General features: G+C 38.5%; 1 protein-coding gene across 5 annotated transcripts in view; it reads right to left on the bottom strand.

Moving 5' to 3' along the window:
* The window catches only part of LOC119069403, a 180,482-nt gene that overhangs the window by 50,468 nt on the left and 107,540 nt on the right, over positions 1-22,474 (bottom strand). For 3 of the 5 annotated variants that reach the window (XM_037173452.1, XM_037173451.1, XM_037173450.1), the window contains exon 2: positions 13,213-17,233. In XM_037173452.1, coding sequence (XP_037029347.1) covers positions 13,213-17,173 — 3,961 coding nt within the window. In that variant the 5' untranslated portion in view covers positions 17,174-17,233. Of the gene's footprint in view, positions 1-13,212; positions 17,234-21,028; positions 21,172-22,474 lie in introns of those variants that run through there. The other 2 variants (XM_037173449.1, XM_037173453.1) reach the window with 1 other exon arrangement.

Here is a 22,474-nt window from a genome sequence, read left to right as displayed (position 1 = left end):
TCTACCTTCAGTGGTATTCGTCGGATCTGGTCGAACTGATGAGAATAAATCTTCGTAAAATTCCTTTGCGATATTTAATATCGCATTTCGATCCGTTTGAATTGTTCCTGTTTTGTCTCGTAATTTGAAGATTTCTTTCTTTGCGTTCGTCATTTTTGACCGTAGGACCTTCATGTTGCAATTAGCTTCAATTGTGTTTTGAGCCAGTTGGACATTATATTTTCTTAGATTTGATTTCACCGATTTGTTGATAATTTTTGTCAAGTCCTGGTATTCTACCGAATCTCTTTTTCCGTCTTTTATCAACTGTACTCGGCTTGCGATCAGATCAAGAGTTTCTCTACTGAGTTTCGACTCTTTCATTTGGACGGATTTGCATTTTGATTCCATGGCTTTCGCTACATCTTCATAAAATTGTTCTACTTCTTCGTCATCATGGGTGGATGTGGGTGCATAGGCCTGAATCACTTTTACGGTGTATCTGCTGTTGATCTTCAGGCATACGTATATCACTCTGTCAGATACACTTTTTGTGTGAGTTATGCGGTTTGACCACCGCTTGTTTATGAACAATCCGACACCGTGCATCAGCATCTGACTGTCACTTCCTCGGTAGAAGAATGTATGACCTGATTGCAATTTAAGGCATTCCTCTCCAGGTTTTCTCACTTCGCTCACTCCTATCACATCCCATTTGATCTTTTCTAATTCTGCTTCCATTTCGATCATTTTTGCCCTTGACGACAGTGTTCTGGCATTGTAAGTGGCAATGTATAATTCTTTGTGGCATCGTTTGGGGGTTTTTAGCATTAAAACACCACGCTTGCTATTGCGGGTTGGTGAGTGCTTTATGTTGTTCGCTTTTCGTAACTCTTGTGGATGTATTTGCACCAACCAGTGCATACACTCCACCTGTAGTTCGTCTTCCCATGACCGACATTAGTACAGCATAACAATGATTTACAATAATTTTTTCTTGAGTTATTGCTGAAAAACTGTTCACGGGACCCTCTGACAAGCCTTAACTTTTGAACACTTTGCACCGAAAACAAACAAAATTAATCGAAAAAATTAAAGATGCGACTTCTCTAGAATTGAAAGACGAATCCAACGATCTATCACTCTTTTGAATTGGATAATCCGTGTTCTTAAAGTTAATGAAATAACCTGCAGTTTTTGCGATATCACGAAAAGCTTAAAAATACACTGAAATGTCACTTCGCAATCTGTTGACAAATGAACAATGAAAACGTTATGAAAAGAATCTTGCATATGTCACGTACATACCAAGAAGGCGGATATCAAAAACGGTGGAGGTACAGCCGATCGTCGTTTTGTTGCACAACATCTTATGATTAGAATTTTGCTATTTTGTCCAATTTAAACTCAACAATCAACACACGTTTTTAACGGTTTTGTTGGTTTTCTTCATGTAATTCGTTCCATTGATTCTACATGTATTTCATTATTTCATTATTTCATTAGGGTTTTACATTTCTCCCATTTCACACGAATTTCCTTCTGATGCTTGAAAGATCAGAAAAGCATTAGTATTTTACATGACTTGGGATAAAAAGATGAAAAGTATGGTTTTAGTGTGAATTTTGTTGATCCGAGGCGTAGCCGAGGTCAATAAACACGCGAAAACGAGACATTTCATTTTTTTATCCCGAGTGGATTTTGCATGCTTTGGAAGTCGAAATTAGTGCGTGAAACATGAAAAGTACCGTTTTCGACGCATGTAGCATGTAAAATACATATAGTGCACAAAAAAAACCTTCTAAATTGCTTACTACCTTTGCGATCAAGTCAGATGTGATCTAAACTGAATTTCAGAATTTTGATTGACGCTACCTAGTACTTCTTTAATTGCTTGGACACGCAAAGTATATGGTGCCACCACAAGCAGATAATGAGAACTAACTACCTGTATGTCAATGGTGCCAATCGACAAAATCAAAAATGAAATTGAATTCGTTGGTTCAATTGAATGTGGGAAGTGTGTAGGATGTAAAAGTAATGCATCCTACAATCCCATAGTCATAATATAATTGAGTACCTAAATGGATTCCCTAGTCTGAAACTTCTAACCTTCATCGAATTCTATGTTTTTTACAAGAAAATACCAGTGTTATTATTAGGTGACTTACCCACCCACTGCTTTAGATTTCATGCAAATAAAATTAAATGAACGCGAGCGAAGCGAGCGAAATTTCTTCCTATTCATTTTCCAAGGATTAAAAGTTTTCTATCTTAAAAAGTTGTGAAAGTGTTATTTCTGAAGAAAAGTCGGACAAAGTTTGACAATTTTTGATGAAAAGTCGGACAAATCGTACAAAGTCGGACAAATGTTGGAAAAGTCGGACAAATCGGACATGTGGGAGGTCTGTATAAGGTGTTCTAGTTCGTTTGACGTGTTTCGCAGACGTTACTTTGATTATACCCGTTGATTTCGGCTGTGTTTAATGAGCTTCAAGTGAGATCGGTTTAATTGATGTTTGTATTCTTATATTTTTCCCCGCTGGCTGTTGTAATTATTTTATCTTCGTTTTTGTCCTTTAGTCATGATTTTATTGGCGATGAACTAAATCCTCACTCTTTTAAACTGAATTTTATGTTTACTGTAGTTTTGTTAATATGCTTATTGTGCGCAATTAACTTTGTATAAGGCTCGGCCTTCGCATGATTATCTATCTATCTATCTATCTATCTAACTGCAATATGATAGTCCTACGGAGAAAAATGACAAACGCCAAAAAAGAAATCTTCAAATTACGAGACAAAACAGGAACGATCCAAACGGATCGAAATGCGATATTAAACATTGCAACAGAATTTTATGAGAATTTGTTTTCTTCAGCAAGACAGAGTCCAACGGAAGAAGATGAAAAACAAAAGGTCTCGCGGAGAAGATGGTGTTCCAGTGGAAGCCATTAAACTAGGTGGAGACTCCTTATTAAAGGCAATCACGGCTTTGTTTAATCAATGTCTCCAATGGGAAGAAGTACCAGAAACCTGGGAAAATGCGGTAATTCCATTGCTGCATAAAAAAGGAGACATAACAAAGCTGGAAAATTACCGACCCATAAGCCTATTGTCAACACTCTACAAGTTGTTTATGAAAATCATTACGAAGAGGAACACTAACAAGTTCGACTTCTACCAACCTGTTGAACAAGCTGCTTTCAGATCTGGTTTCAGCACAAACGACCATTTGCAGGTGATGAGAACGCTTATTGAGAAGTGTCGTGAATACAACATCGACATAGTCTTGCTATTCATAGACTTCGAAAAAGCTTTCGATTCAGTGGAAACATGGTCGATATTGGACGCATTAGATGAATGTAGAGTAGACTCAAGGTACTCCAACACAATTCGAAATGTGTACAAAAATGCTACTTCATTTATAAAACGTCATAAGAGCACGGAGAAATTCAGAATCGGCCGAGGTGTAAGGCAAGATGACACCATTTCACCGAAGTTATTCACGGCGATTCTGCAGAGTGTTAAACTGCAGTTAAACTGGAGTAAAATGGGAATAAAGATAAATGGAGAGTACCTGAGCAATCTCCGCTTCGCTGATGACATTGTACCGATAGCAGCGAATCTAGGTCAGGCTCAGCTTATGCTACAACAGTTAAGTGAAGAGGCAAGCAAAGTTGGCCTCAAGATGAACTTATCGAAAACAAAAGTCATGACCAACATCGGGGGCGATAGAGAAATCAAAATTGGTGACGCTGTCATTGAACGTGTCGACAGCTACGTATATGTTGAGTGTTTCCTGACTAATTCGTTTACTATATTTGACATAAGCAATATTTTACTACCATGCTTTACGTACTTATGAAAATATTTGACGGCCAAAAGCAACACTGATGTAAAATTCTTTGTTTTTAGGCGGTCAATGTTCTAAGTGAATAATGACTAATAAGATATGTGTTTCTCCACGGTCACTAAACGCAAAAATTACGACGAACTACGGCACATATTTTAACTTCCCTTCAAATGCTTCACTATTAGGAATTACCATCATTTTTTGCTTTTCTGTCTCAACGAAAAATAGTGGTTTAACAAGTTCGGTTTTTCTTATCGTTCTATACAGTCGGTAATATTCGTTGTTGCTGAACTTTGTGATGACACCAAGTCATTTTCAAGATTGTTTTGAAAATGTTACTTATCGGGAACTGTTGAGTTTATACGTCTAAAAGGACTGAATGGCCTTCTGTGTTTCGAAGGGAAATCACTTACCGAAGTCTAGATTTCGATCTCTCCTGGTTCTCATAGCCTGAGTCGGTAATACAGTTCTCGTTGCTATGAAGTGTATAAAGGCAATACATAAATTTCCAATAGATCTATTCCAGAACCGGAACCACTATCCTTTGAGTGGATAATTCCAATTCAATAAAACAATCTCGACAAGCATAGTGATCTAAACAATACTGGTTTTCTTATATATCGAATCGATACCTTTCAGCTGGACCTCATTTTAGATTTGTTGCGGGTTGGAAATTGTCTAAAACACATTCAGCACAAGAAGTTGTAGGTCTGGGACTTGTATAAGTTTTACAATTTCTTATCAACTGTCACGTTAGTGAAGACGACGTCCTATTTAATTCAACGCATAAGCATCGCCATTCAAAAAGGAAACGTGGCATCAATTTTGGGCACAATTCCACCATCGAAAGATTTGAAGGAGGTGTTTTATCTTTAAACATTGTAAAAATGAAATACATATGCAATAAAAAAAATTTCGGTTCACTTTTTCAAAAAAGTTTTCAATTAAACAATAAAGGAATTTTGAGGAGTACCGTACTCAATGTATCTACTTAATAGATAAAACAAATTAAATAGATGGGACAAAAAGGACTAAATTCCACAACTCAGGCACCACTCATTATGTAGCATAAATGTCGTAAATAAGGAAAACTGAGTTGGTAGCGTTGCTAAAACTGAGGCTGCTGAGAAGGTAATAATCTCCATGTTACAAATTGTGCGGTGACACCCAACTTTCGCCAACATTATACTGCCATGACTAAAAAAGGCGTAACCGGGACTATCTTTGAAACTGAACATCTTCCGCGCCTGAAGGGCTGGTTAAAATGGTTTGAATAAGTCACACTGAAACAATTCGGTCAGCAGATGGATCGTTGAATAATGAAACTGAGGACGACCTAAAAAAGGACTCAGAATCAGTCGTTATGACCGAATTACATTCCGTCCATCAAATGCCCTAACTTCTTCGAATACAGACCAACATTACATCCTTAAATTAACATTCGAACAGACATACTTTCGTAAATTCGATTTTAGTAAAATTGAAATTAAAAGACAAAAACAAAATAATCGAACAAGCATTAATGGTTATAGACGTTCAACAATGAAAAATACGAAATGTGGGTGAATAGACACTATAGAGTGTTAACAAAAACGTAAAAAAGAAATAGTGAGAAATGATTACAATTGGCGGCACATTGCTGGTAGAATGTCGACGTTAAATGACCTTTGATGTTCCAGAACGTTAAACGACTTTAGTCTCTTCCAAGAGACCACTCCGAAATGTTAAATGTCATCCACAGAAGCCGATATACAGCTGAATTTTTTTATAATAGTATTTTTCGTACCAAGCCAGGAAATGACGATTTTTTCAGCACTAGTCCTAAGTTTTCCTAAGGAAAATTAGGACGTGTGCTGAAAAAATCCATTTCCTGTCGAGATACGAACAACGTTTTGTGCATCGGACAACTGAAATAGACAAAACACATCAATTTACTTGAAAACATACACACTTCACATTCACCATATTAAATTTAATCAATCGTATAGTCATAGAAAAATTCATGTAAATCTTTTCCCGCACTATAAATCGTAAAGAAATGAAGTTTTTTCCCGCACGATATATAGTTCGGGAAAAACTGACATTTCTTAATGAAAAATCATGGCAAAATAGGTCGTATTTCAGTTGTGGGATGCACAAAAATAATTTTGACAGTTCAAAACACATTGCAGTACTCAAATAATGTGTGTATTTTTTTTTCGAAGATATCTCCGGCCATTTTAAGGCTACACTTGTAAGTGATACGTCAAATGAAAGGTATTTACAATACCGATCGACAAAAAAAAAGTTTACGGAAATTGGATGACCGACTCGTGAGTTAGACCCCTGAATTAGGGTGATTAGGTGTGAATTAGGTACAGGGCGGCAAGCCGTTTTTGCAGGTTGGCCAAATTTGAACGGATTTAGATGAATTTTCATTTTTTAAAGATTGGTATTGACCGTACCAATCAGGGAAAAAAAAAGTTTATGAAATTCGGTTTACCGGAGCATGAGCTAGGTCTCTTGGAGTGAGCTTATATGTGGCTACTCGGCCGTACAGTGAAGGTGGTGTTTTTTGTTAATATCTCGAGTAAAATTTGACCGAATTTCATGAATTTTTTTTTTTTTTGAAAGGTACTAACGAATGTAAAGCCGTACTACTTTCCACCTCCTAAAAAAATTGCCGTCGGCCTCCATTTTGGATTTTTGTAAAAAAATATAAATCGGTGAAAATGAAAATTACAAAGTCACTGATCAGTGGGAAGTGTAGTTTGTGTTACATTTGAAAGGAACATCGTACGGTGCTTCGTAATTGCGCTATGCGCAATTTTTAGGACGTACACATTTCATAATAATTTTACTTTACCGACGTTTACGGGCGCAGTAGGCTTACGGTAAGAGTAGGGCGACGGACGAGCTAGGGTCACGTGTGCAATAGATGTACGGGTTCGTATGAGGCTCGTTTGAGTACTGCAGTGTGTTTTGAACTGTCAAAATTATTTTTATAAAAAAAATCAGCTGTAACATCTATTTACAACTTGACGAAAACTTTTACGAAAACAAACCAAAAGACTTGTTTTTGAGTCGTTCTGTCAAAGTTACTGTAGCTGCACATAGCGATGCGAAGGATACCCAATTCAAGTTTTTTGTTTTCACAAGAAACGTTTGAATTAGGTCTCCTTCGCGTTGCTATGTGTCGATGGAATTAGTTTGCACCTGCTATAGCTAGCACAAAATTAGTGCGAAAGAGACCTAATTCAAATAATTTTTGTGTCATACTGTTTTAATCTCGACTGGAGAATAGAAGAAAAACTTGGGAGTAGGTGTCATTCGCGCTACTATGTGCAGGTAGAGGTACACTATTGAAGAAGTCGAGGCTTGCCGAGACTTATAGTGACAAGTGTGTACTCTATTTTATCACATAAGCGAAAACGAGACAACAACATAGAACTGAAGTGTAATTTTTGAATTATTCTTCTAGTTGAGTAATTTTGACATCCGAACACCGCGCGTATGTTATAATAAATATTATGCACGTATGACAAAGCGGTCGAGGCTTGCCGAGACGGCTTGTCATACGTGCATATTCTTTTTTATGGCATAAGCGAAAACGAGACAACAAGATATGCGAATGACACTTTGACAATTTACAGAAGTATAATGTTTGTTTATATATCCTAGGTGAATAATTTTTTCGGGGAATCACACCGCGTATGCAATAAAAAACATTACATGTACCAGTAGATAACAGAGCTGTAGCGGTTAGATATTGACCCCTGGGTACCGACATACATTTGTACAATGCTGTATCATGTCTAAAAAGACATATCGTCGGCAACATAACTAAAGGGCGTATCTCCGATATCACGGAAACTACTGAACCGATTTTGATAAACTTTTTTTGTTGAAAGGCAGTGAAAAGTTATGAATTTTGAGCCCGACGTAAAGTCAACCGACCATATGGTTCAGAAGATATTGTCGAAAAACTGTAACATCCAGCTTCTTTTTAAACAAAATTTGTGAGACATTTGAGCCGATTTTGATTTTTTTTTTCTGAAAGGTAGTCAAAAGTAATGAATTTTTAGCTCGACATGAAATCAATCAGCCATACGGTTCGGAAGTTGTTGTGCAAAAACTGAAAACCCTTTAGAGAATACGACGAAAAATGCTGATTTCACTGAATTTTTTTAAAGCTCAAAATTCATAACATGTTATTACCTTTCAGGAAAAAAAAAGTTTTTCAAAATCGATTCAGAAGTTCCTGAGATATCGGTGATATGCCCTTTAGTCATGTTGCCGACGATATATATAAACACTAGGCCTGTTCATTTTTGAGAAATAGTCTCAAATTCATCTGGCATGGTGTCTATCTGGTCCGGAAGGCTAAAATATTGGACCTGTATTTTTAGACCCGTACGAAGTACTGGGGTCTTATGGGTTGACGCATACGTTTGTAACACGTCGAATTGGACTCCCTGAGTAAGGGGAAACCTATTGTGGTTGTCTAGAGATGCCAAATCCGCGAAAAAAAAAATGTCCGTCTGTCCGTCTGTCCGTCTGTCCGTCTGTCCGTTCGTCCGTCTGTCCGTCTGTCTGCACGATAACTTGAGTAAAACGCATCCGATTTTGAAAATTCTTTTTTTTCCCGTTTGGTAATGTCAAAAGACAGGCTAAGTTCGAAGATGAGTGATTTTTGATCGACCCCTCCCGAGCTGTGGCCCAATAAGTGCTTTACGGTTTTTCGACGATATCTCCGGACATTTAAACGTTAAACTTGTAAGTGATACGTCAAAAAAAAGGTATTTACAATACCGATCGACAAAAAAAAAGTTTATGGAAATCGGATGACCGACTCGTGAGTTAGACCCCTTGGTGTGGAACAGGCACAGGGCGGCAAGCAGTTTTTGCTTGTAGGTCGGCCACATTTGAACATATTTCGTCTGTTTTAGCTTTATTAGATAGGTATTGACCGTACCAATCAGGGAAAAAAATTTTTATGAAATTATGTTCTCCGGAGCGTGAGCTAGGTCTCTTGGAGTGAGCTCTTATCTGGCTACTCGGAAGTACAGTGAACGTGGTGCATTTTGACAATATCTCGAGTAAATTTTGACCGAATTTCATGAATTTTTTTTTGTTTGAAAGGTATTAACGAATGTAAAGCGTCGGTACTATTTCCGGTCTCCTAACAAAATGGCTGCCGGCGGCCATATTGGATTTTATTAAAAGTGATATATCTTGGGAAAAATGGTACTTAGAGAGTTTCTGTTAACATGGAAATAATGTGTTAAGTGTGAGGGGTTTCAGGGATTCCATATATGGACATCTATATATACCTATATACAGCTATATTGAGCTATATACAGGCATATAGAGCTATATAATAGCATATATTCCTCTGTGAAATGTTTATTTATAGTGAAATATAGTTAAATATAGCGGTATATAGCTGTTTAAATAGGAATTTATGAAATTTGTCTTCGTACGGGGCTGTCTATATTGCCTCCGGCAATTTAGTTGTATATGATAACAAGGCAAAGAGTGGATAATGTAAGTGATTTTAAAGGGAGAATAGTTTTTCAGCAGAGGAGAAAATGAAGTAAGAGAAATGAAGAGTTTCACATTAAAGGCTTTTGATACGAATAGGTGTTTCGTACGGGTCGGCGTTAGCTATGTTTTTTTACAATTTTAAAAAATAGTTTAGATCTGGGGAGCGAAGCATTTGTTCAAATGTACGAAAGCGTTGGTTAGAAGAGAGGAGAATGATGGTGTATATCTTTTTTACTCTTCTAACCAACGCATTCGTACATATGAACAAATGCTTCGCTCCCCAGATCTAAACTATTTTTTAAAATTCAAAAAAAAAATACGGGTCCAATATTTTAGCCTTCCGGACCAGATAGACACCATGCCAGATGAATTTGAGACTATTTCTCTAAAATGAAAAGGCCTAATAAACACGTTATTGGACAAAGGAGTCGGTACCCAGCGGTCAGTATCTTCTAGTAACGATTACGTCCTGGTAGATTACGTCCTTTTGGGGAATCTACATCAAATGACATCAGACATGTTATGCATAGCGACGGGAAAAAGACCTAATTCAATTTATTTGTTTTTTTATACTGCCAAAGTTGACAGAAGAACAAAAGAACGATTTGAATCTGGTCTCCTTCGCGTCGCTATGTCTACCCATCGATATAATATACTGTAGATAATGAGACACGAAGAACGAAATTTCGGATACAAGTTCAAAAATACGAATCGCAACACAAAACGAAGAGAAAAAGGAAATTGAGAAATACAGAGTTTCAATTACTTTCAAATATTTGTATGACATTATTTCGCGCGTAAAAGTAAGTTACGTTACACATACATTCATGTGATCTTTCCGCATAAAGTTGCTTTGACGTTACTTATCTACCCTATATTATATCGATGTGTCTAGCTAGAGTTAATCGGCATTCTACCTGTGGTGTAGCCTAACACCAACAGTTGTCACTTCTCTGACACAATTAAAAAAATTCTAATATCAGTGCAATTAATGAAAAGGAAAAGAAAATCATTTTTCGGTTTTATTGTTTTAAATATTTCAATCAATTGGTTTTATTTAACAAAAATACATCAAAATAATACAATTATGGTAAAAATTCTTACAATCAAACATATATTAGCACCTAAATCATGTACACGTAAGTAATTAAATTAAATTTCAATTAAAAAACAAACAAAAAAAAAACAGAAATGCTTCCATCTGTTTTGATAAATATTATTCGTATTTTGGCACCAAAAATCTAAACAATTTATTCAATTCAAATTACTGTGACACATACGTCGTTCAGTGATTATCGTTTTCTTTATTGTAATGTGTATTTGGCAGTTGGACATGTGGCGCAGTTAACAAAGAGGTATCAATTGCTATTTACGGATCGCGTCGAGAATCGTACTTTTATACTTCAAACGATCCCTTGAAACGTCAATGTGTTAAGGCTCTTTCATATATTTGGACTGGTCCAGCTAATTTGTGACATATTTATTTTTTTTTGATTACGATTAAGATTTTGGTAAGGTAAAGTATCACGGTTCGAGAGAATTTTGAAAATCTGAGATTTAACTCGATTTTTTCCGTTTCTTGGAAGATTATGTTTGCGGAAATTGCTTTAGACCATGGGGACAATTATTTTTCTACGGAACTAGACTAATTATGTTAATTTCAGTTAATTATTAAGGTTTTAATCAAATTCCAGCTTCGACGTTTTGGATCGCGGTTCGACAGTATGGCAAAAATCGCGGTTCGACACGTCAAGTTGTTAGAGGTTTCAAAACAAAATATGAAAATCACAAATTGGTATGGAAATTGCTTTTTATCAATTAGTTTGGTCTCAAAATTTTTACTTTTGCGTTTTATAATCTGAAAATTCAAAGAATATCAACTTTCGCATGCACAAACCAAATCTTCCTTGATTAAACTGTTCAGTATCAATAATTTCACTAATATCTCTTATAATGCAAAGAAACTAAAATTTTCCGATAAAATCGTGGAATTTGAGTCAAAACAATCACTGTCGAACCGCGAATTTTTCCGTGTCGAACCGTGTCATAACTAAAGAACAAAAAATTTTCGCTGCACGGCATTAACTAATAATCTTCTTTGTCAGATAATCTCTGAAAGGTAATACAACGAACTCTACATCACAAAAAAAAATTAAGCTCGCTCCGCTCGCATTCTTTACCACATCATTCTTTCATACATTAAATTAAAAGTTAGTCATTTTACAAGAACAACGTAGCATTGTGTGATATACCAAAGATCACGCAAGGATAAGGTAAAACGAAGTCTGTATTCAGGTAATATGAAGTGGATGCTATCACTGAGAATCCAAAAGAATATCAGGAAGATTTCAGTGCATATTGCACAGAGCATTTTTGATTTTTTTGTTTTCAGCATGAACTGTGGTGTAAATTACACAATAGTTGCACAAAGTACATGTACTGTCGCTCTAGTTCCGCGTCAAAAATTCACTTTTCGTCCTCTTTTTTGAATGTGAAGACGTCCTCTTTTTGTCCTCTTTTTCGATGCCAAAATTTAAAAATGGGAACCCTACTTAACGTTTTCGATCACACAAATCCTACTTATTCGACCACACTAAAATCAGGTCAGGTCAAAATTGATTGAATTATATCAAAACAGGTTCAGGCATTTTCAGTTCATCTTCAGGTCCAAACCTGACCTGTTCCGAGTCTAATTAGGAAGGAATGATCTCACTAATACATATTGTTTTGCATTGACGACAAAGAAAAAAAATTCTCAGCCCAACTAGACGATTGAACTTCATATAGTTATGTAGTAATGTCTGATTCGTACGAATGTTATTGAACCGAAGGTATGGAAAGAACGATTTTCGACCCATACACAAGTAAAACAGTAAAGTATAGTTTCCACTTAAAAAGAGCACTCCGTTTAGCCTCCGTCTACATGACAGTTGTAAAATGGAACAAAGGAACTGTCACGTAAACGGAGTAAAAAATTGAAATAAATTCAATTTCCACTCCGTTTGCGTGACAGTTCTTTTGTTCTATTTTACAACTGTCATGTAGACGGAGGCTAAACGGAGTGCTCTTTTTAAGTGGAAACCATACTTAAATGAGGTATTCCATGTTCGGTTATTACTTTAATAAGTCGAAAATAAAGGCGCAAAAATTTGTAACGAAAAAAAAAACACTAATGGCTGTGGAAGGGTTTCCCTTGTTATAACACCCTTGTAACAAAATGTGCAGAGACATCACTAAACTGCTGATATGTCCGTGGATAGAGTATGAGAGAGTTAATTCTAGCACGCCATCCAGCCAGCCAAAATTAAATTACAAAAATATGAAAACGATCACGATAACTATGGCAATAACAATAGCAGCAATGGTCAACAGATCGTTGTTGGCCACACCGATAGTCAATGCCAGCAACACATGGTTCGGATTTAAGACGGACAAGCAAGATTCACTCTGATCAGATGCTTTACTGTCACAAGCTGGATAATCAAGTGATGTTTGGCTATTGGTACGGCGACGATGAACGCCATCACTATTCGATGTCGCAGATGGAATTTCAGTTTTCTTCCGACTTTTGGCATCGGTTTTGGTCACACAACTCAACATTTCAAATTCGAATTCGTTATATAAGCAAGCGGATTCGCGTTGTTGTTCGTTCATAGGCTTGGGTTCATTAGTAGGATTAGATGCATTGTCACACAATAATTCATCGTCAGCGCATTCTTCGTGCGATTCTTCGATAGTTTCTAGGTTAATGAAAGCGCTTCTACAATCCGACAATGGAAGAGATATTTCATTGGCGAAATCATGCTCGGGTAACGTCTTTGTGCTCACCAGACTCATCACGTCAACATTACCTGATGGTGACGGTGTCTTAATTCCGAATATCATTGCCAGCTCTTCGGACGAATTGTACAGCGATCGTTCATCGTCGTCGGCTGGTGTGAGTACGAGTGGGGGTGATGGTGATATGGTGAAAGGTGATACAGTGCTTGATTTAATTGCCGACGGTGATTGTGCTGGTTCACATGATGTTGTACTACTAGTTTTAATACCTTCACTGGCCAGGCGATTGTCGCTGCTGATCGATTTGGCGAAATCGCTGGACGACTGTTCGTTGAACGATGTAATGCTGGACGAATTGATGCGATTGGGTGTCGCGCTAGACGATTTTAGATAGTCGGATGACGATTTGTTTTGCTCGTCTAGCGGAGATGAGTACGGCGTCGTGCTCGGTTTATCGTCTGCGGTAGTTTTTTCAGTTTTTGTTTCGGTTGGTGGTAACAGCAAAATATTCATTTCTTCGTCGGATGATACGAATTTCGATTCCGGTTGTAACGTGCACTTCTTTTGCGCTTCTTCGGCACATTCTTGCATTATTTTGTCGATTTCTTCTTGAACTTTACGGCGAAAATCCGGCTCACTTTGCTCTGCCGAACGGGTCTCCGTAGACAGTTCATCGTTACGCGATTGATTGAATGTTGTTATCAAATGAGAATTTAAATTGTCGTAATCAGCTGCGTCCACTGTATCAGCATTAGTCAATGGTAATGCCTTTTTCTCAACAACTTCAACGTTCATGTCACCGAGTTCGCTTAATTGGCGCATGCATCGTTCGGCTATAACACCAATATGCTGAACATTCGGCTCTAGTTTCTCCAACAATTGTGCGACCGAATGGCTGTCTTCAGCTTTTTCTTTTTTCGTCTCTCTTCGTGGCGACTTCGGGCTTCGGGTTTCGGGGCTCTTTTTCCCGTTTCCATCAACCACCATTCCGATGACCTGTTCACAGGCTTTCGCCGCATCGGCCACATCGTTTATATTTTGCAAAAATTGTTTTTCCTTCGAAAATGATCGCCGGTTGGCAGCGGATGATTCAGAAGGGTTACCGATCTTGCTAGCAACACCGGCATCGACAACGTCTTCGAGCAATTCCTCGAAACGTTTTGCCGCTCGCGACACATTGTCAATGTCCTTTTCCATTTTAACATTGGATATAAGCTTAGCTTTTGGACTGCCGGGCCGGAATTCCTTATCCTTTTTCTCACTCACCATTTCCTTGCGCAATTCAAATAAATCGCGACTCAATTTCTCACTACTTTCTTTCGCCTCCTTAGCTATCGCATTCAAAATGTCTTCCATACCGGATTTATCACAGTTGAGATCGGGACTCAAATTGTTCCGTGGCAACGGGATTGGTGGCTTCTGATTCAGTACCATGGTAGGCCGATGTTGTTTTGTGATAAATGGCACTTTTGCCGGCGTTGATGTTTTTAATGTAGACGGCAAACTGAATACAGCGCCGACGACGCTCCGTCCTTTACTTCGATGATCTACGTCCGAATGCTGGTGTTCCTGCTGCAGTAAACGCAATGTCGTCGGATGATCATTATCATCACCGGACGTTATGTCCTTCAAACTTGCCGCATTGTTCAACGAACCAGCCATCACATCATAATCATCCAAACAACCCCCGGATGGTTTCGCTGCATCACGTTGTATCAAATTGTAAATATTTTCCGACATGGAACGAACAGCCCGCTGTTTCTTTCGTAAAATGGACGGTTGAATGCAATGCTCGACTTTATCGAAACCAACCTGTCGAACGGGAGAATCTTTGCGTAAATTTCTCACAGCCAAATCGTCGGACACTAAATCGGGAGTTTTGCGTGCAATAAACATAGGCTTGGCGATAGTGTTATCGGGCGACGCATGCAAGTAATTGGATCCGGGAGGAGTTGACGGTATAGGTCCGATAGGTATACCGAATGGCGGTTGTGGTTCTATGGTTTTGGGTATGCTGTTAGCTCGTTTAAAATTGCGATAAGCTACGTCGTCTAACACAATGTCCGGTTCCGCATTCTCACCGATCTCATTATCATTGTCGTCACTGTCCGGATTAAAATTCGAAACCGGATTGAATTGATTGAACTTTGGTATGTCACGACGTTCAGCCCGATCCATTAAATTTTCATCACCCAATCCGAGGCTCTTGTAAATGGCTTCCAGTTCGTTGATGGCATCTTCCAGATTTGTTGATTTCTTCCGTTGTCTTCGGTGACCGTCCAAAAGATCGTCTTCGGACGTCGAATACTTTTGCGACTGGAGCCGATTAGACGGTGGTGTTGGAAGTGGTACTTTCGGCTTGTATCTGATCGGTTGCATTGGTTGTACGACTGTTTTGGCAACGTGCTCTTCGTATTTGTTTGCTGGCGAATTTAGAATGGCCTTCACCGTGTAATAGCTGGGCATTGAATTAGTCTTCTCATGCTTCTTTTCAAATGCTTTTGCTGTATTGGTGACGGTAGTTTTCGGTTGAAACCCACAGCTCTTCGATGGTTTCAATATCACGCTAGTTACATTGAATTCTCTGCGATGAACATTTCCATTGTCAATCGGATGGTGATTGCTCCACGAATTCATGCTCAGGTCATGGGCTCGTGAATGGGACACGGACCTAGGCTTCACCGTGTACATTCGCTCAGTGTTCCGGCCGGACCGATTGTTCGACTCGGCCTGATCGATTTGCTTCCAGAAATCTGCTGCACTCTTCATCGGTGCCTGTATGCCACTTTTCGTAGTTCGCAATCTGACCTGTGGCGGCGAATGTTCCGTAATATCGACAGACGTATCGCGTTTCACATCTTTGGGCATCACATGAATGGGGCGCCTAGATCGTGGAGCCGCATCGGCAAGGTACTCATAGCCTTGTTGAGATGACAAATTGCGCATATTCTTAGCAAATTCGGTTTCGTTTCTTGTTATAAATCTTCTTGGTTCTTGCACCGGTTGAACGGAAGCGGGTCGATGTGGTTGTTGTTGCTGCTGTATCTGTCCACCCCACAAACGATCGTCACTTACACATCGATTGTTAGAGGAAATGCCTAGCAACTGGGGATTGGACGTGTGCTTGTCAAATGCATAAGATAGCGGACGTGATTCCGATGGATTGTAAATGGTGAGACGACGTTGAGGATCTCGAGGTGGCGGAGCTGGTGGACCAGCTTTGTTGATGATTCGTTGTGACGATGGACGGTACAGATGATTCTCGTAACTGATACTCCGGTTCTCCTGATCTTTGATCAGCTCTTGTGGCTTCGAACGCAGCGGAACACTCCATATTTGGTTGAGCTTTTGTGATGGCACGTTCGTTAGACTGGCTGAAGTTCGCAAGCCTTCACTCGGTTGGCGATTGTATGAATGCTCATTGTTCGAATGTTCATTGTATCTGAATCCCGGTGTAATTGGTTGAGTATGCCAACGACTTACTTGCTGCACTATTTGTCCTAATTCATCGCCCTTTGACATTCGCTTCATATATCGTTCAGTTCTAGCCGCTCGCGATTTCTTGTAGCTCGATCCACTATGATTTCCAATACTTTCATCGCTTCGGAATCGCGACATCGACGACGAATTAATTGACTCAATCTCTTCATCACTGCTCACTTCCTTCGCATATATCCTTGCCGCTCGCAGTCTCTCTCGTCGCAATCGACGATCTAACGATCCAGTGGAACGATTCGAATCCGTTGGCGTCGTTATCCGATCAAACGATTTCAAACTGTCGGTGTCTTTGGATTTGTCGGCGGGTGCGATTATGATATGATCGAACGCGCTGATAAGTTTGTTGGGACGTTTGGCCTTCGGTTTTGGTTTGGGTTTTCGCTTTTGTGGAGTAAATCCAGCTTTGCGGTCCTCCTCGCTGCTCGATTCGGAAGTTTCGTCCTTTTTCTTTCGTCGGAATAGGCTACCGAGTGACCATTTTTTGTTGTTGACATTGCTGAACTTTGACGACGATTTGTTGTCCATGTTGTCCATGTTGTTCACATTAATTTCTTCGGGTAGAGGCAATTGTGGACGCCACGTTGATTGTACAGTCTGAAAGATAAAAGAAATTCGGTTAAATATGCAATTGGCAGAGTGATCTGGGAAACAGTAATGCTAGTTGAAATTGAGTGGTGAGGTGTGATGGGACGACAACAACACACATTTATAGACAAAAGAAAAAATGTTTTCGAAAATGTAAAGAGTGCCATCAATGAGTGATCCTAGACCACTTCCTTGAACTCCTTACTTAACCCATAAATACTTTTGAGACTTTCAGATACCCATCAAATATAATTTCCTCGATTAATTTCCTACACTGTATCGTCGTTCCCCAATGTTGAGCTAGTATCTATAAATTTTTGACCTCTTCGTACTTCGTTGTTTGATGGCCAAATCAATGACAATATTTTCTGCTAATCAATATTCTGTGCCAACGTCCGTCATAGGTAAACTTTGATGTGAATAGTAAAAGTTGTCCGCCCCGTCTAAAAAATCATTTTCCACAGTACAGGTGCAGCAAGTAAAATAATTTTTTTGTGTAAATTTTATTTATAACAGACGTTGGAATCCATTGTTTTATTTTGAGGTAGCGTAACTTGACTTGAATGACTGACTCAATGAGTTGAATTTCATGAACGTACGCATTTTGCTAGCATTTTCGCTGTTGGATTCGCTGATACGAATAAGATCGGATTTAATGGCATGAAATGTAGAATTTCGAAATTTTTAGTGATAATGATGGTGCACATAGAAAATCGTGTTAATAGATCGAAGCTGCTATGCGTAATGGGTGATGAGGAATCTCGCGCCGAAGTGATTCACAAAATGACATTTTCCTTATACAAGATTTCGACAAGATGGACAACTACCGAAAATTACCGACTCATAAGCATATTGTCAACACTCTACAAGTTGTTTATGAAAATCATTACGAAGAGGAACACTAACAAGTTCGACTTCTACCAACCTGTTGAACAAGCTGCTTTCAGATCTGGTTTCAGTCTTGCTATTCATAGACTTCGAAAAAGCTTTCGATTCAGTGGAAACATGGTCGATATTGGACGCATTAGACGAATGTAGAGTAGACTCAAGGAACTCCAACACAATTCGATACGTGTACAAAAATGCTACTTCATGTATAAAACTTCATAAGAGCACGGAGAAATTCAGAATTGGCCGAGGTGTAAGGCAGGGTGACACCATTTCATCGAAATTATTCACGGCGATTCTGCAGAGTGTTTTTAGGAAGTTAAACTGGAGCAAAATGGAGAGTACCTGAGCAATCTCCGCTTCGCTGATGACATTGGACCGATAGCAGCGAATCTAGGTCAGGCTCAGCTTATGCTACAACAGTTAAGTGAAGAGGCAAGCAGAGTTGGCCTCAAGATGAACTTATCGAAAACAAAAGTCATGACCAACATCGGGGACGATAGAGAAATCAAAATTGGTGACACTGTCATTGAACGAGTCGAGAGCTATGTATATCTAGGACATAAACTGAAGTTAGGTCTGGACAACCAAACTGCAGAAATAAGACGTGGGATTGGTCTTGCATGGGCAGCGTTCGGAAAACTCAGACTCATTTTCAAAAGCAAAGTTTTCGACACTTGTGTCCTTCCAGTGCTCACTTATGGAGCGGAAACGTTAACTTTAACGAAAGCATCCGAAGATAAATTGAGAGTGACACAAAGAGCCAGAGTATGCTTGGCCAAAGAGAACGGAGTATGCTTGGAATAACACTCAGAGACAGAATGACGAATCAATGGATTCGACAACAAACCAGGGTCGTTGATGTCATGGAAAGAATAGCATCTCTGAAATGGAGCTGGGCGGGACATATTGCAAGAAGGACAGACGAACGTTGGACCAAAAAGATCATGAACTGGCGACCATATAAAAGACGAGCTATAGGTAGACCACCAGAGAGATGGACAAACGGAATTAAGAATATTGCAGGTACAAACTGGCAGCAAATGGCAATGGATCGTACGAAATGGGAAGAAGTTGGAGAGGCCTACATCCAGCAGTGGATAGAAACAGGCTGAAAAAGAAGAAGAAGAAGAAGAAGATACAATCTGCGATTGTTTGCGCGAATGTTGCAGTGAGTAAGATTTTACGGATCCAACGTTCGTCTGTCCGTCTTGCAATTTATTTTACAGATGATAGCCAAAAAAGACAAAACTTATTACTGAGAAAAGCTATTGCTATTTTGATGATGGATATCCATAAAGGCTATGTATCGCAGACGTCGGAGAACTTTATTAATTTTAATTTGTCACTTTCTGAGTAAGTCTTACTCGCCATATGCGGAGGGAAAAGTCACTAGCGAAATTATTGGAACATTCATCAAACCTGTCTATTTTTTATATCATTCGCATTGTTCCCACCTTTCGATAAATTTTCTAATAACCATCGATGACCCCACTGCCTACTCCACTGATATATTGTCAGAATTTAAGTCTGTTTAGTGGCACTTGCAATGGACTTAGAATTTTGTGTTACAGACGTTGTGGGACACGTGGCTAGTGGGTTCCCTTTCGGTACATTTATTACGGTTAATTATCATTACTAAAATATTTACCCGTGTGTTTTACGTGTTTAAAAAAAAAAATCTGAAATTTACTTTTCATGTATAGTAGAACAATGTCCTTTGCCAATCCTTTTTGTCAACAAATATAGTCCGGCACGGTCAATGGTCGCATTAAAATGCAATGTATTATGGCGTGCGGAAAAGCTGAATTTCCCGTTTTTGTTTTACGATTCATTACAGCGCCCACCTACAGAGTTGACAGTAGAGTTTATTTACGCGAATCGTCTTTTTTGAAAATTTTGGAAATTCCTGAAAATTCACGAAACTCTTGAAAATTCTCGATACACTCGTAGAAAAGTGGATGTTGATTTGAGAGTTCAGGGCCATTCAGGGCAAATAGGGTCCCTCTGTTCATATCTCATCGAACCTCATCGTCTGAACCTAAATGATATATGAAAGTAAACTAAAATCCAGTACTTAAAAATCGCGCTAATGTATACTTTTCAGCAAAGCACCGATGTCTTTTAAGGAATTTTTCAAAGAGGTTTTGACCTCTTGGCTCGAATACCTTTCAAAGCACATATAAAATAGTCCAATGCATCTGATTTAAAGATGAGTAAAATCGATTTGGTCAATACTGACTTAGTGCTATTTTATAGCACCAATCAAGGAAGAAAAACTGTATAAAATGGTGTGAGAAACAGTAACGTCGAAAGCTAGACCCACGGAATTCTAATCCACGCGTTTAGAGCGACATCAGTGTGTGTGAAAATATACCTGTTTTCACGATGTGTTGCATCATTTTGTTCAACATGCAAAAAATTCTGCTTTACGAAACGTGCACCACATCATGAAATTAAGTATGATGTCGCACACGCTCTAAACGCGTGGATTAGAATTTGCAGCCATGTGTACAAACTTTTACGTAACAATGGTGTAAGCGTTTCACCTTCAGTGTATGAACCATGTAAATTTCGAACGTCTCCACATTACTTCCATTTTATTATTTATTTATTCGTTCGAATTCTTCATAATTTTTCGTTTCTTTTTTGTTTATTTTCTCACTAAAAACATTACACAGGGAAAATTGGATCAATGCCAAACTCACAGAATAAGCAAACGAGATAAATGATGGCCATTTCTTAATTTTTACACTTTAAATCTCATTCATTCCGAAATAATTCTATTTTCTTTGCCGATATTTTAGCAATTTTGACAGTGAATTGTGTTTCTTTTTACGGAAAATTTAGTTTTGAGTTCAATCCGCATTTTTTGATAATAACTTGAACATTGATTCTTCTTCTTTGATTGCTTACGGATAAGTAATCGTAGCGATGCATATTTGACAAAAACTGCTCGTTTTCCGGCCTCTGGATACTTTTCGCACATAATTCGACGACTTTATACAGAGAACACAACTGACACAAGACTGAAATTACTCTAACATCCTTTTGAATGTTTGCAAAATTATTTTCATTTTCTCGCAGACTTGTGAAAACCGAAGTAATGCTAAGAGTCGTTGAAGTTTGCCTCTGCATTCCGTAACATTTAGAAAGCCATTGTGATAGGTCATTTGGACTGGTACGAAAGACGGCGAGTAGAGACCGGTCAGATTCTGGAGTACTAAAAATTCCAGAGGAGTTCAAATCGCACGCCGTGTAGTCGGGGAATTAACCCCCTTCATTGGGTACGATTCCCATTATTAACGTTTTCATATGACCTCTTTAGGAATTACTCGTAACGCAACTACAAACTTGGTTATCGGGTAATTTGGCACACGAAGCGGAAAAATTACATTTCTAAAATCAATTTTTGACAATCTCGCACACGCAAATTTAATGCTAAAAATATTTGTCAGCCTTGTCATCAAAGTAATTTTTCCTTTTACAAAATTTTAGTAAGAGGAGTTTGTGTTCGAGTTCACTTTTTGCGTCGTTAAAAAATGCGTTGTGCCACATTACCCCACACCCAAACTTGCTCAATTAGTTTCGCCCGATTACAAAAATCTGAAAATCTGAATGAGACCGCACGGGCATACGTTACCAAATCTTCTGCTTTAGTTGTTTGCCGTTTCTTTTCGAGAGAATATTTTTTACGGATGTTTACACTAATGCAAACACGATTTGATAATACGCACAGTGCTCTATGTTGAGTACACCGTTAAGTGTACGTGTATGCAATACGTTCTTTTTTAAAGGTGGACGAAAATTTTTAGTTGAAAATTATAAACGAACATTATAATGGGCAAGGTTACGAAAACGAAAAGTCATAATGAGTGAATTTATGTATCCGCAATCTGCCATATAGCAAGAATCTAAATTCGGATTCGTGGTAATCAATAATTTTCACACAGAGTCGCGAAACTAATCACCACTGGCAACTTATTTACTGAGAGTTTTGAGCGATGTTTTCGAGGATATTTTAAAATTTAATTAAACTGTCAGAGTCCAGAGCTCATGTTCAAATCTTGCGTGTCCGATGTGTTTTACAGGGGAAATCTCACAGTACAAATTCATAGTTGTTTTAAACGCCTTTGGGACGACACATTGCGTAAAATAACTTGATCCTTCATCCTTGGTATGGTAATATCCCATTGGGCAAAAAGAATCATCTGTGCGATGTGAATAACCTTATCTTCTCCACTCAAATGCGGTGAGAAAATGGCGTTTTGTTCGCGTTATAACTATGACAGTTCCAGACATAAATTTCAGGGTGTGCTCAAAGCAACGAAAAAAAACGATAAAAACCCGTTTTCTGACATT

This window comes from Bradysia coprophila (assembly GCF_014529535.1).
Source record: "Bradysia coprophila strain Holo2 chromosome X unlocalized genomic scaffold, BU_Bcop_v1 contig_34, whole genome shotgun sequence".
NCBI classification, from domain to species: Eukaryota; Metazoa; Arthropoda; class Insecta; order Diptera; family Sciaridae; genus Bradysia; species Bradysia coprophila.
Note: the sequence above shows the minus strand (reverse complement) of the source record. Positions and strands in the feature narration are given on the sequence as shown.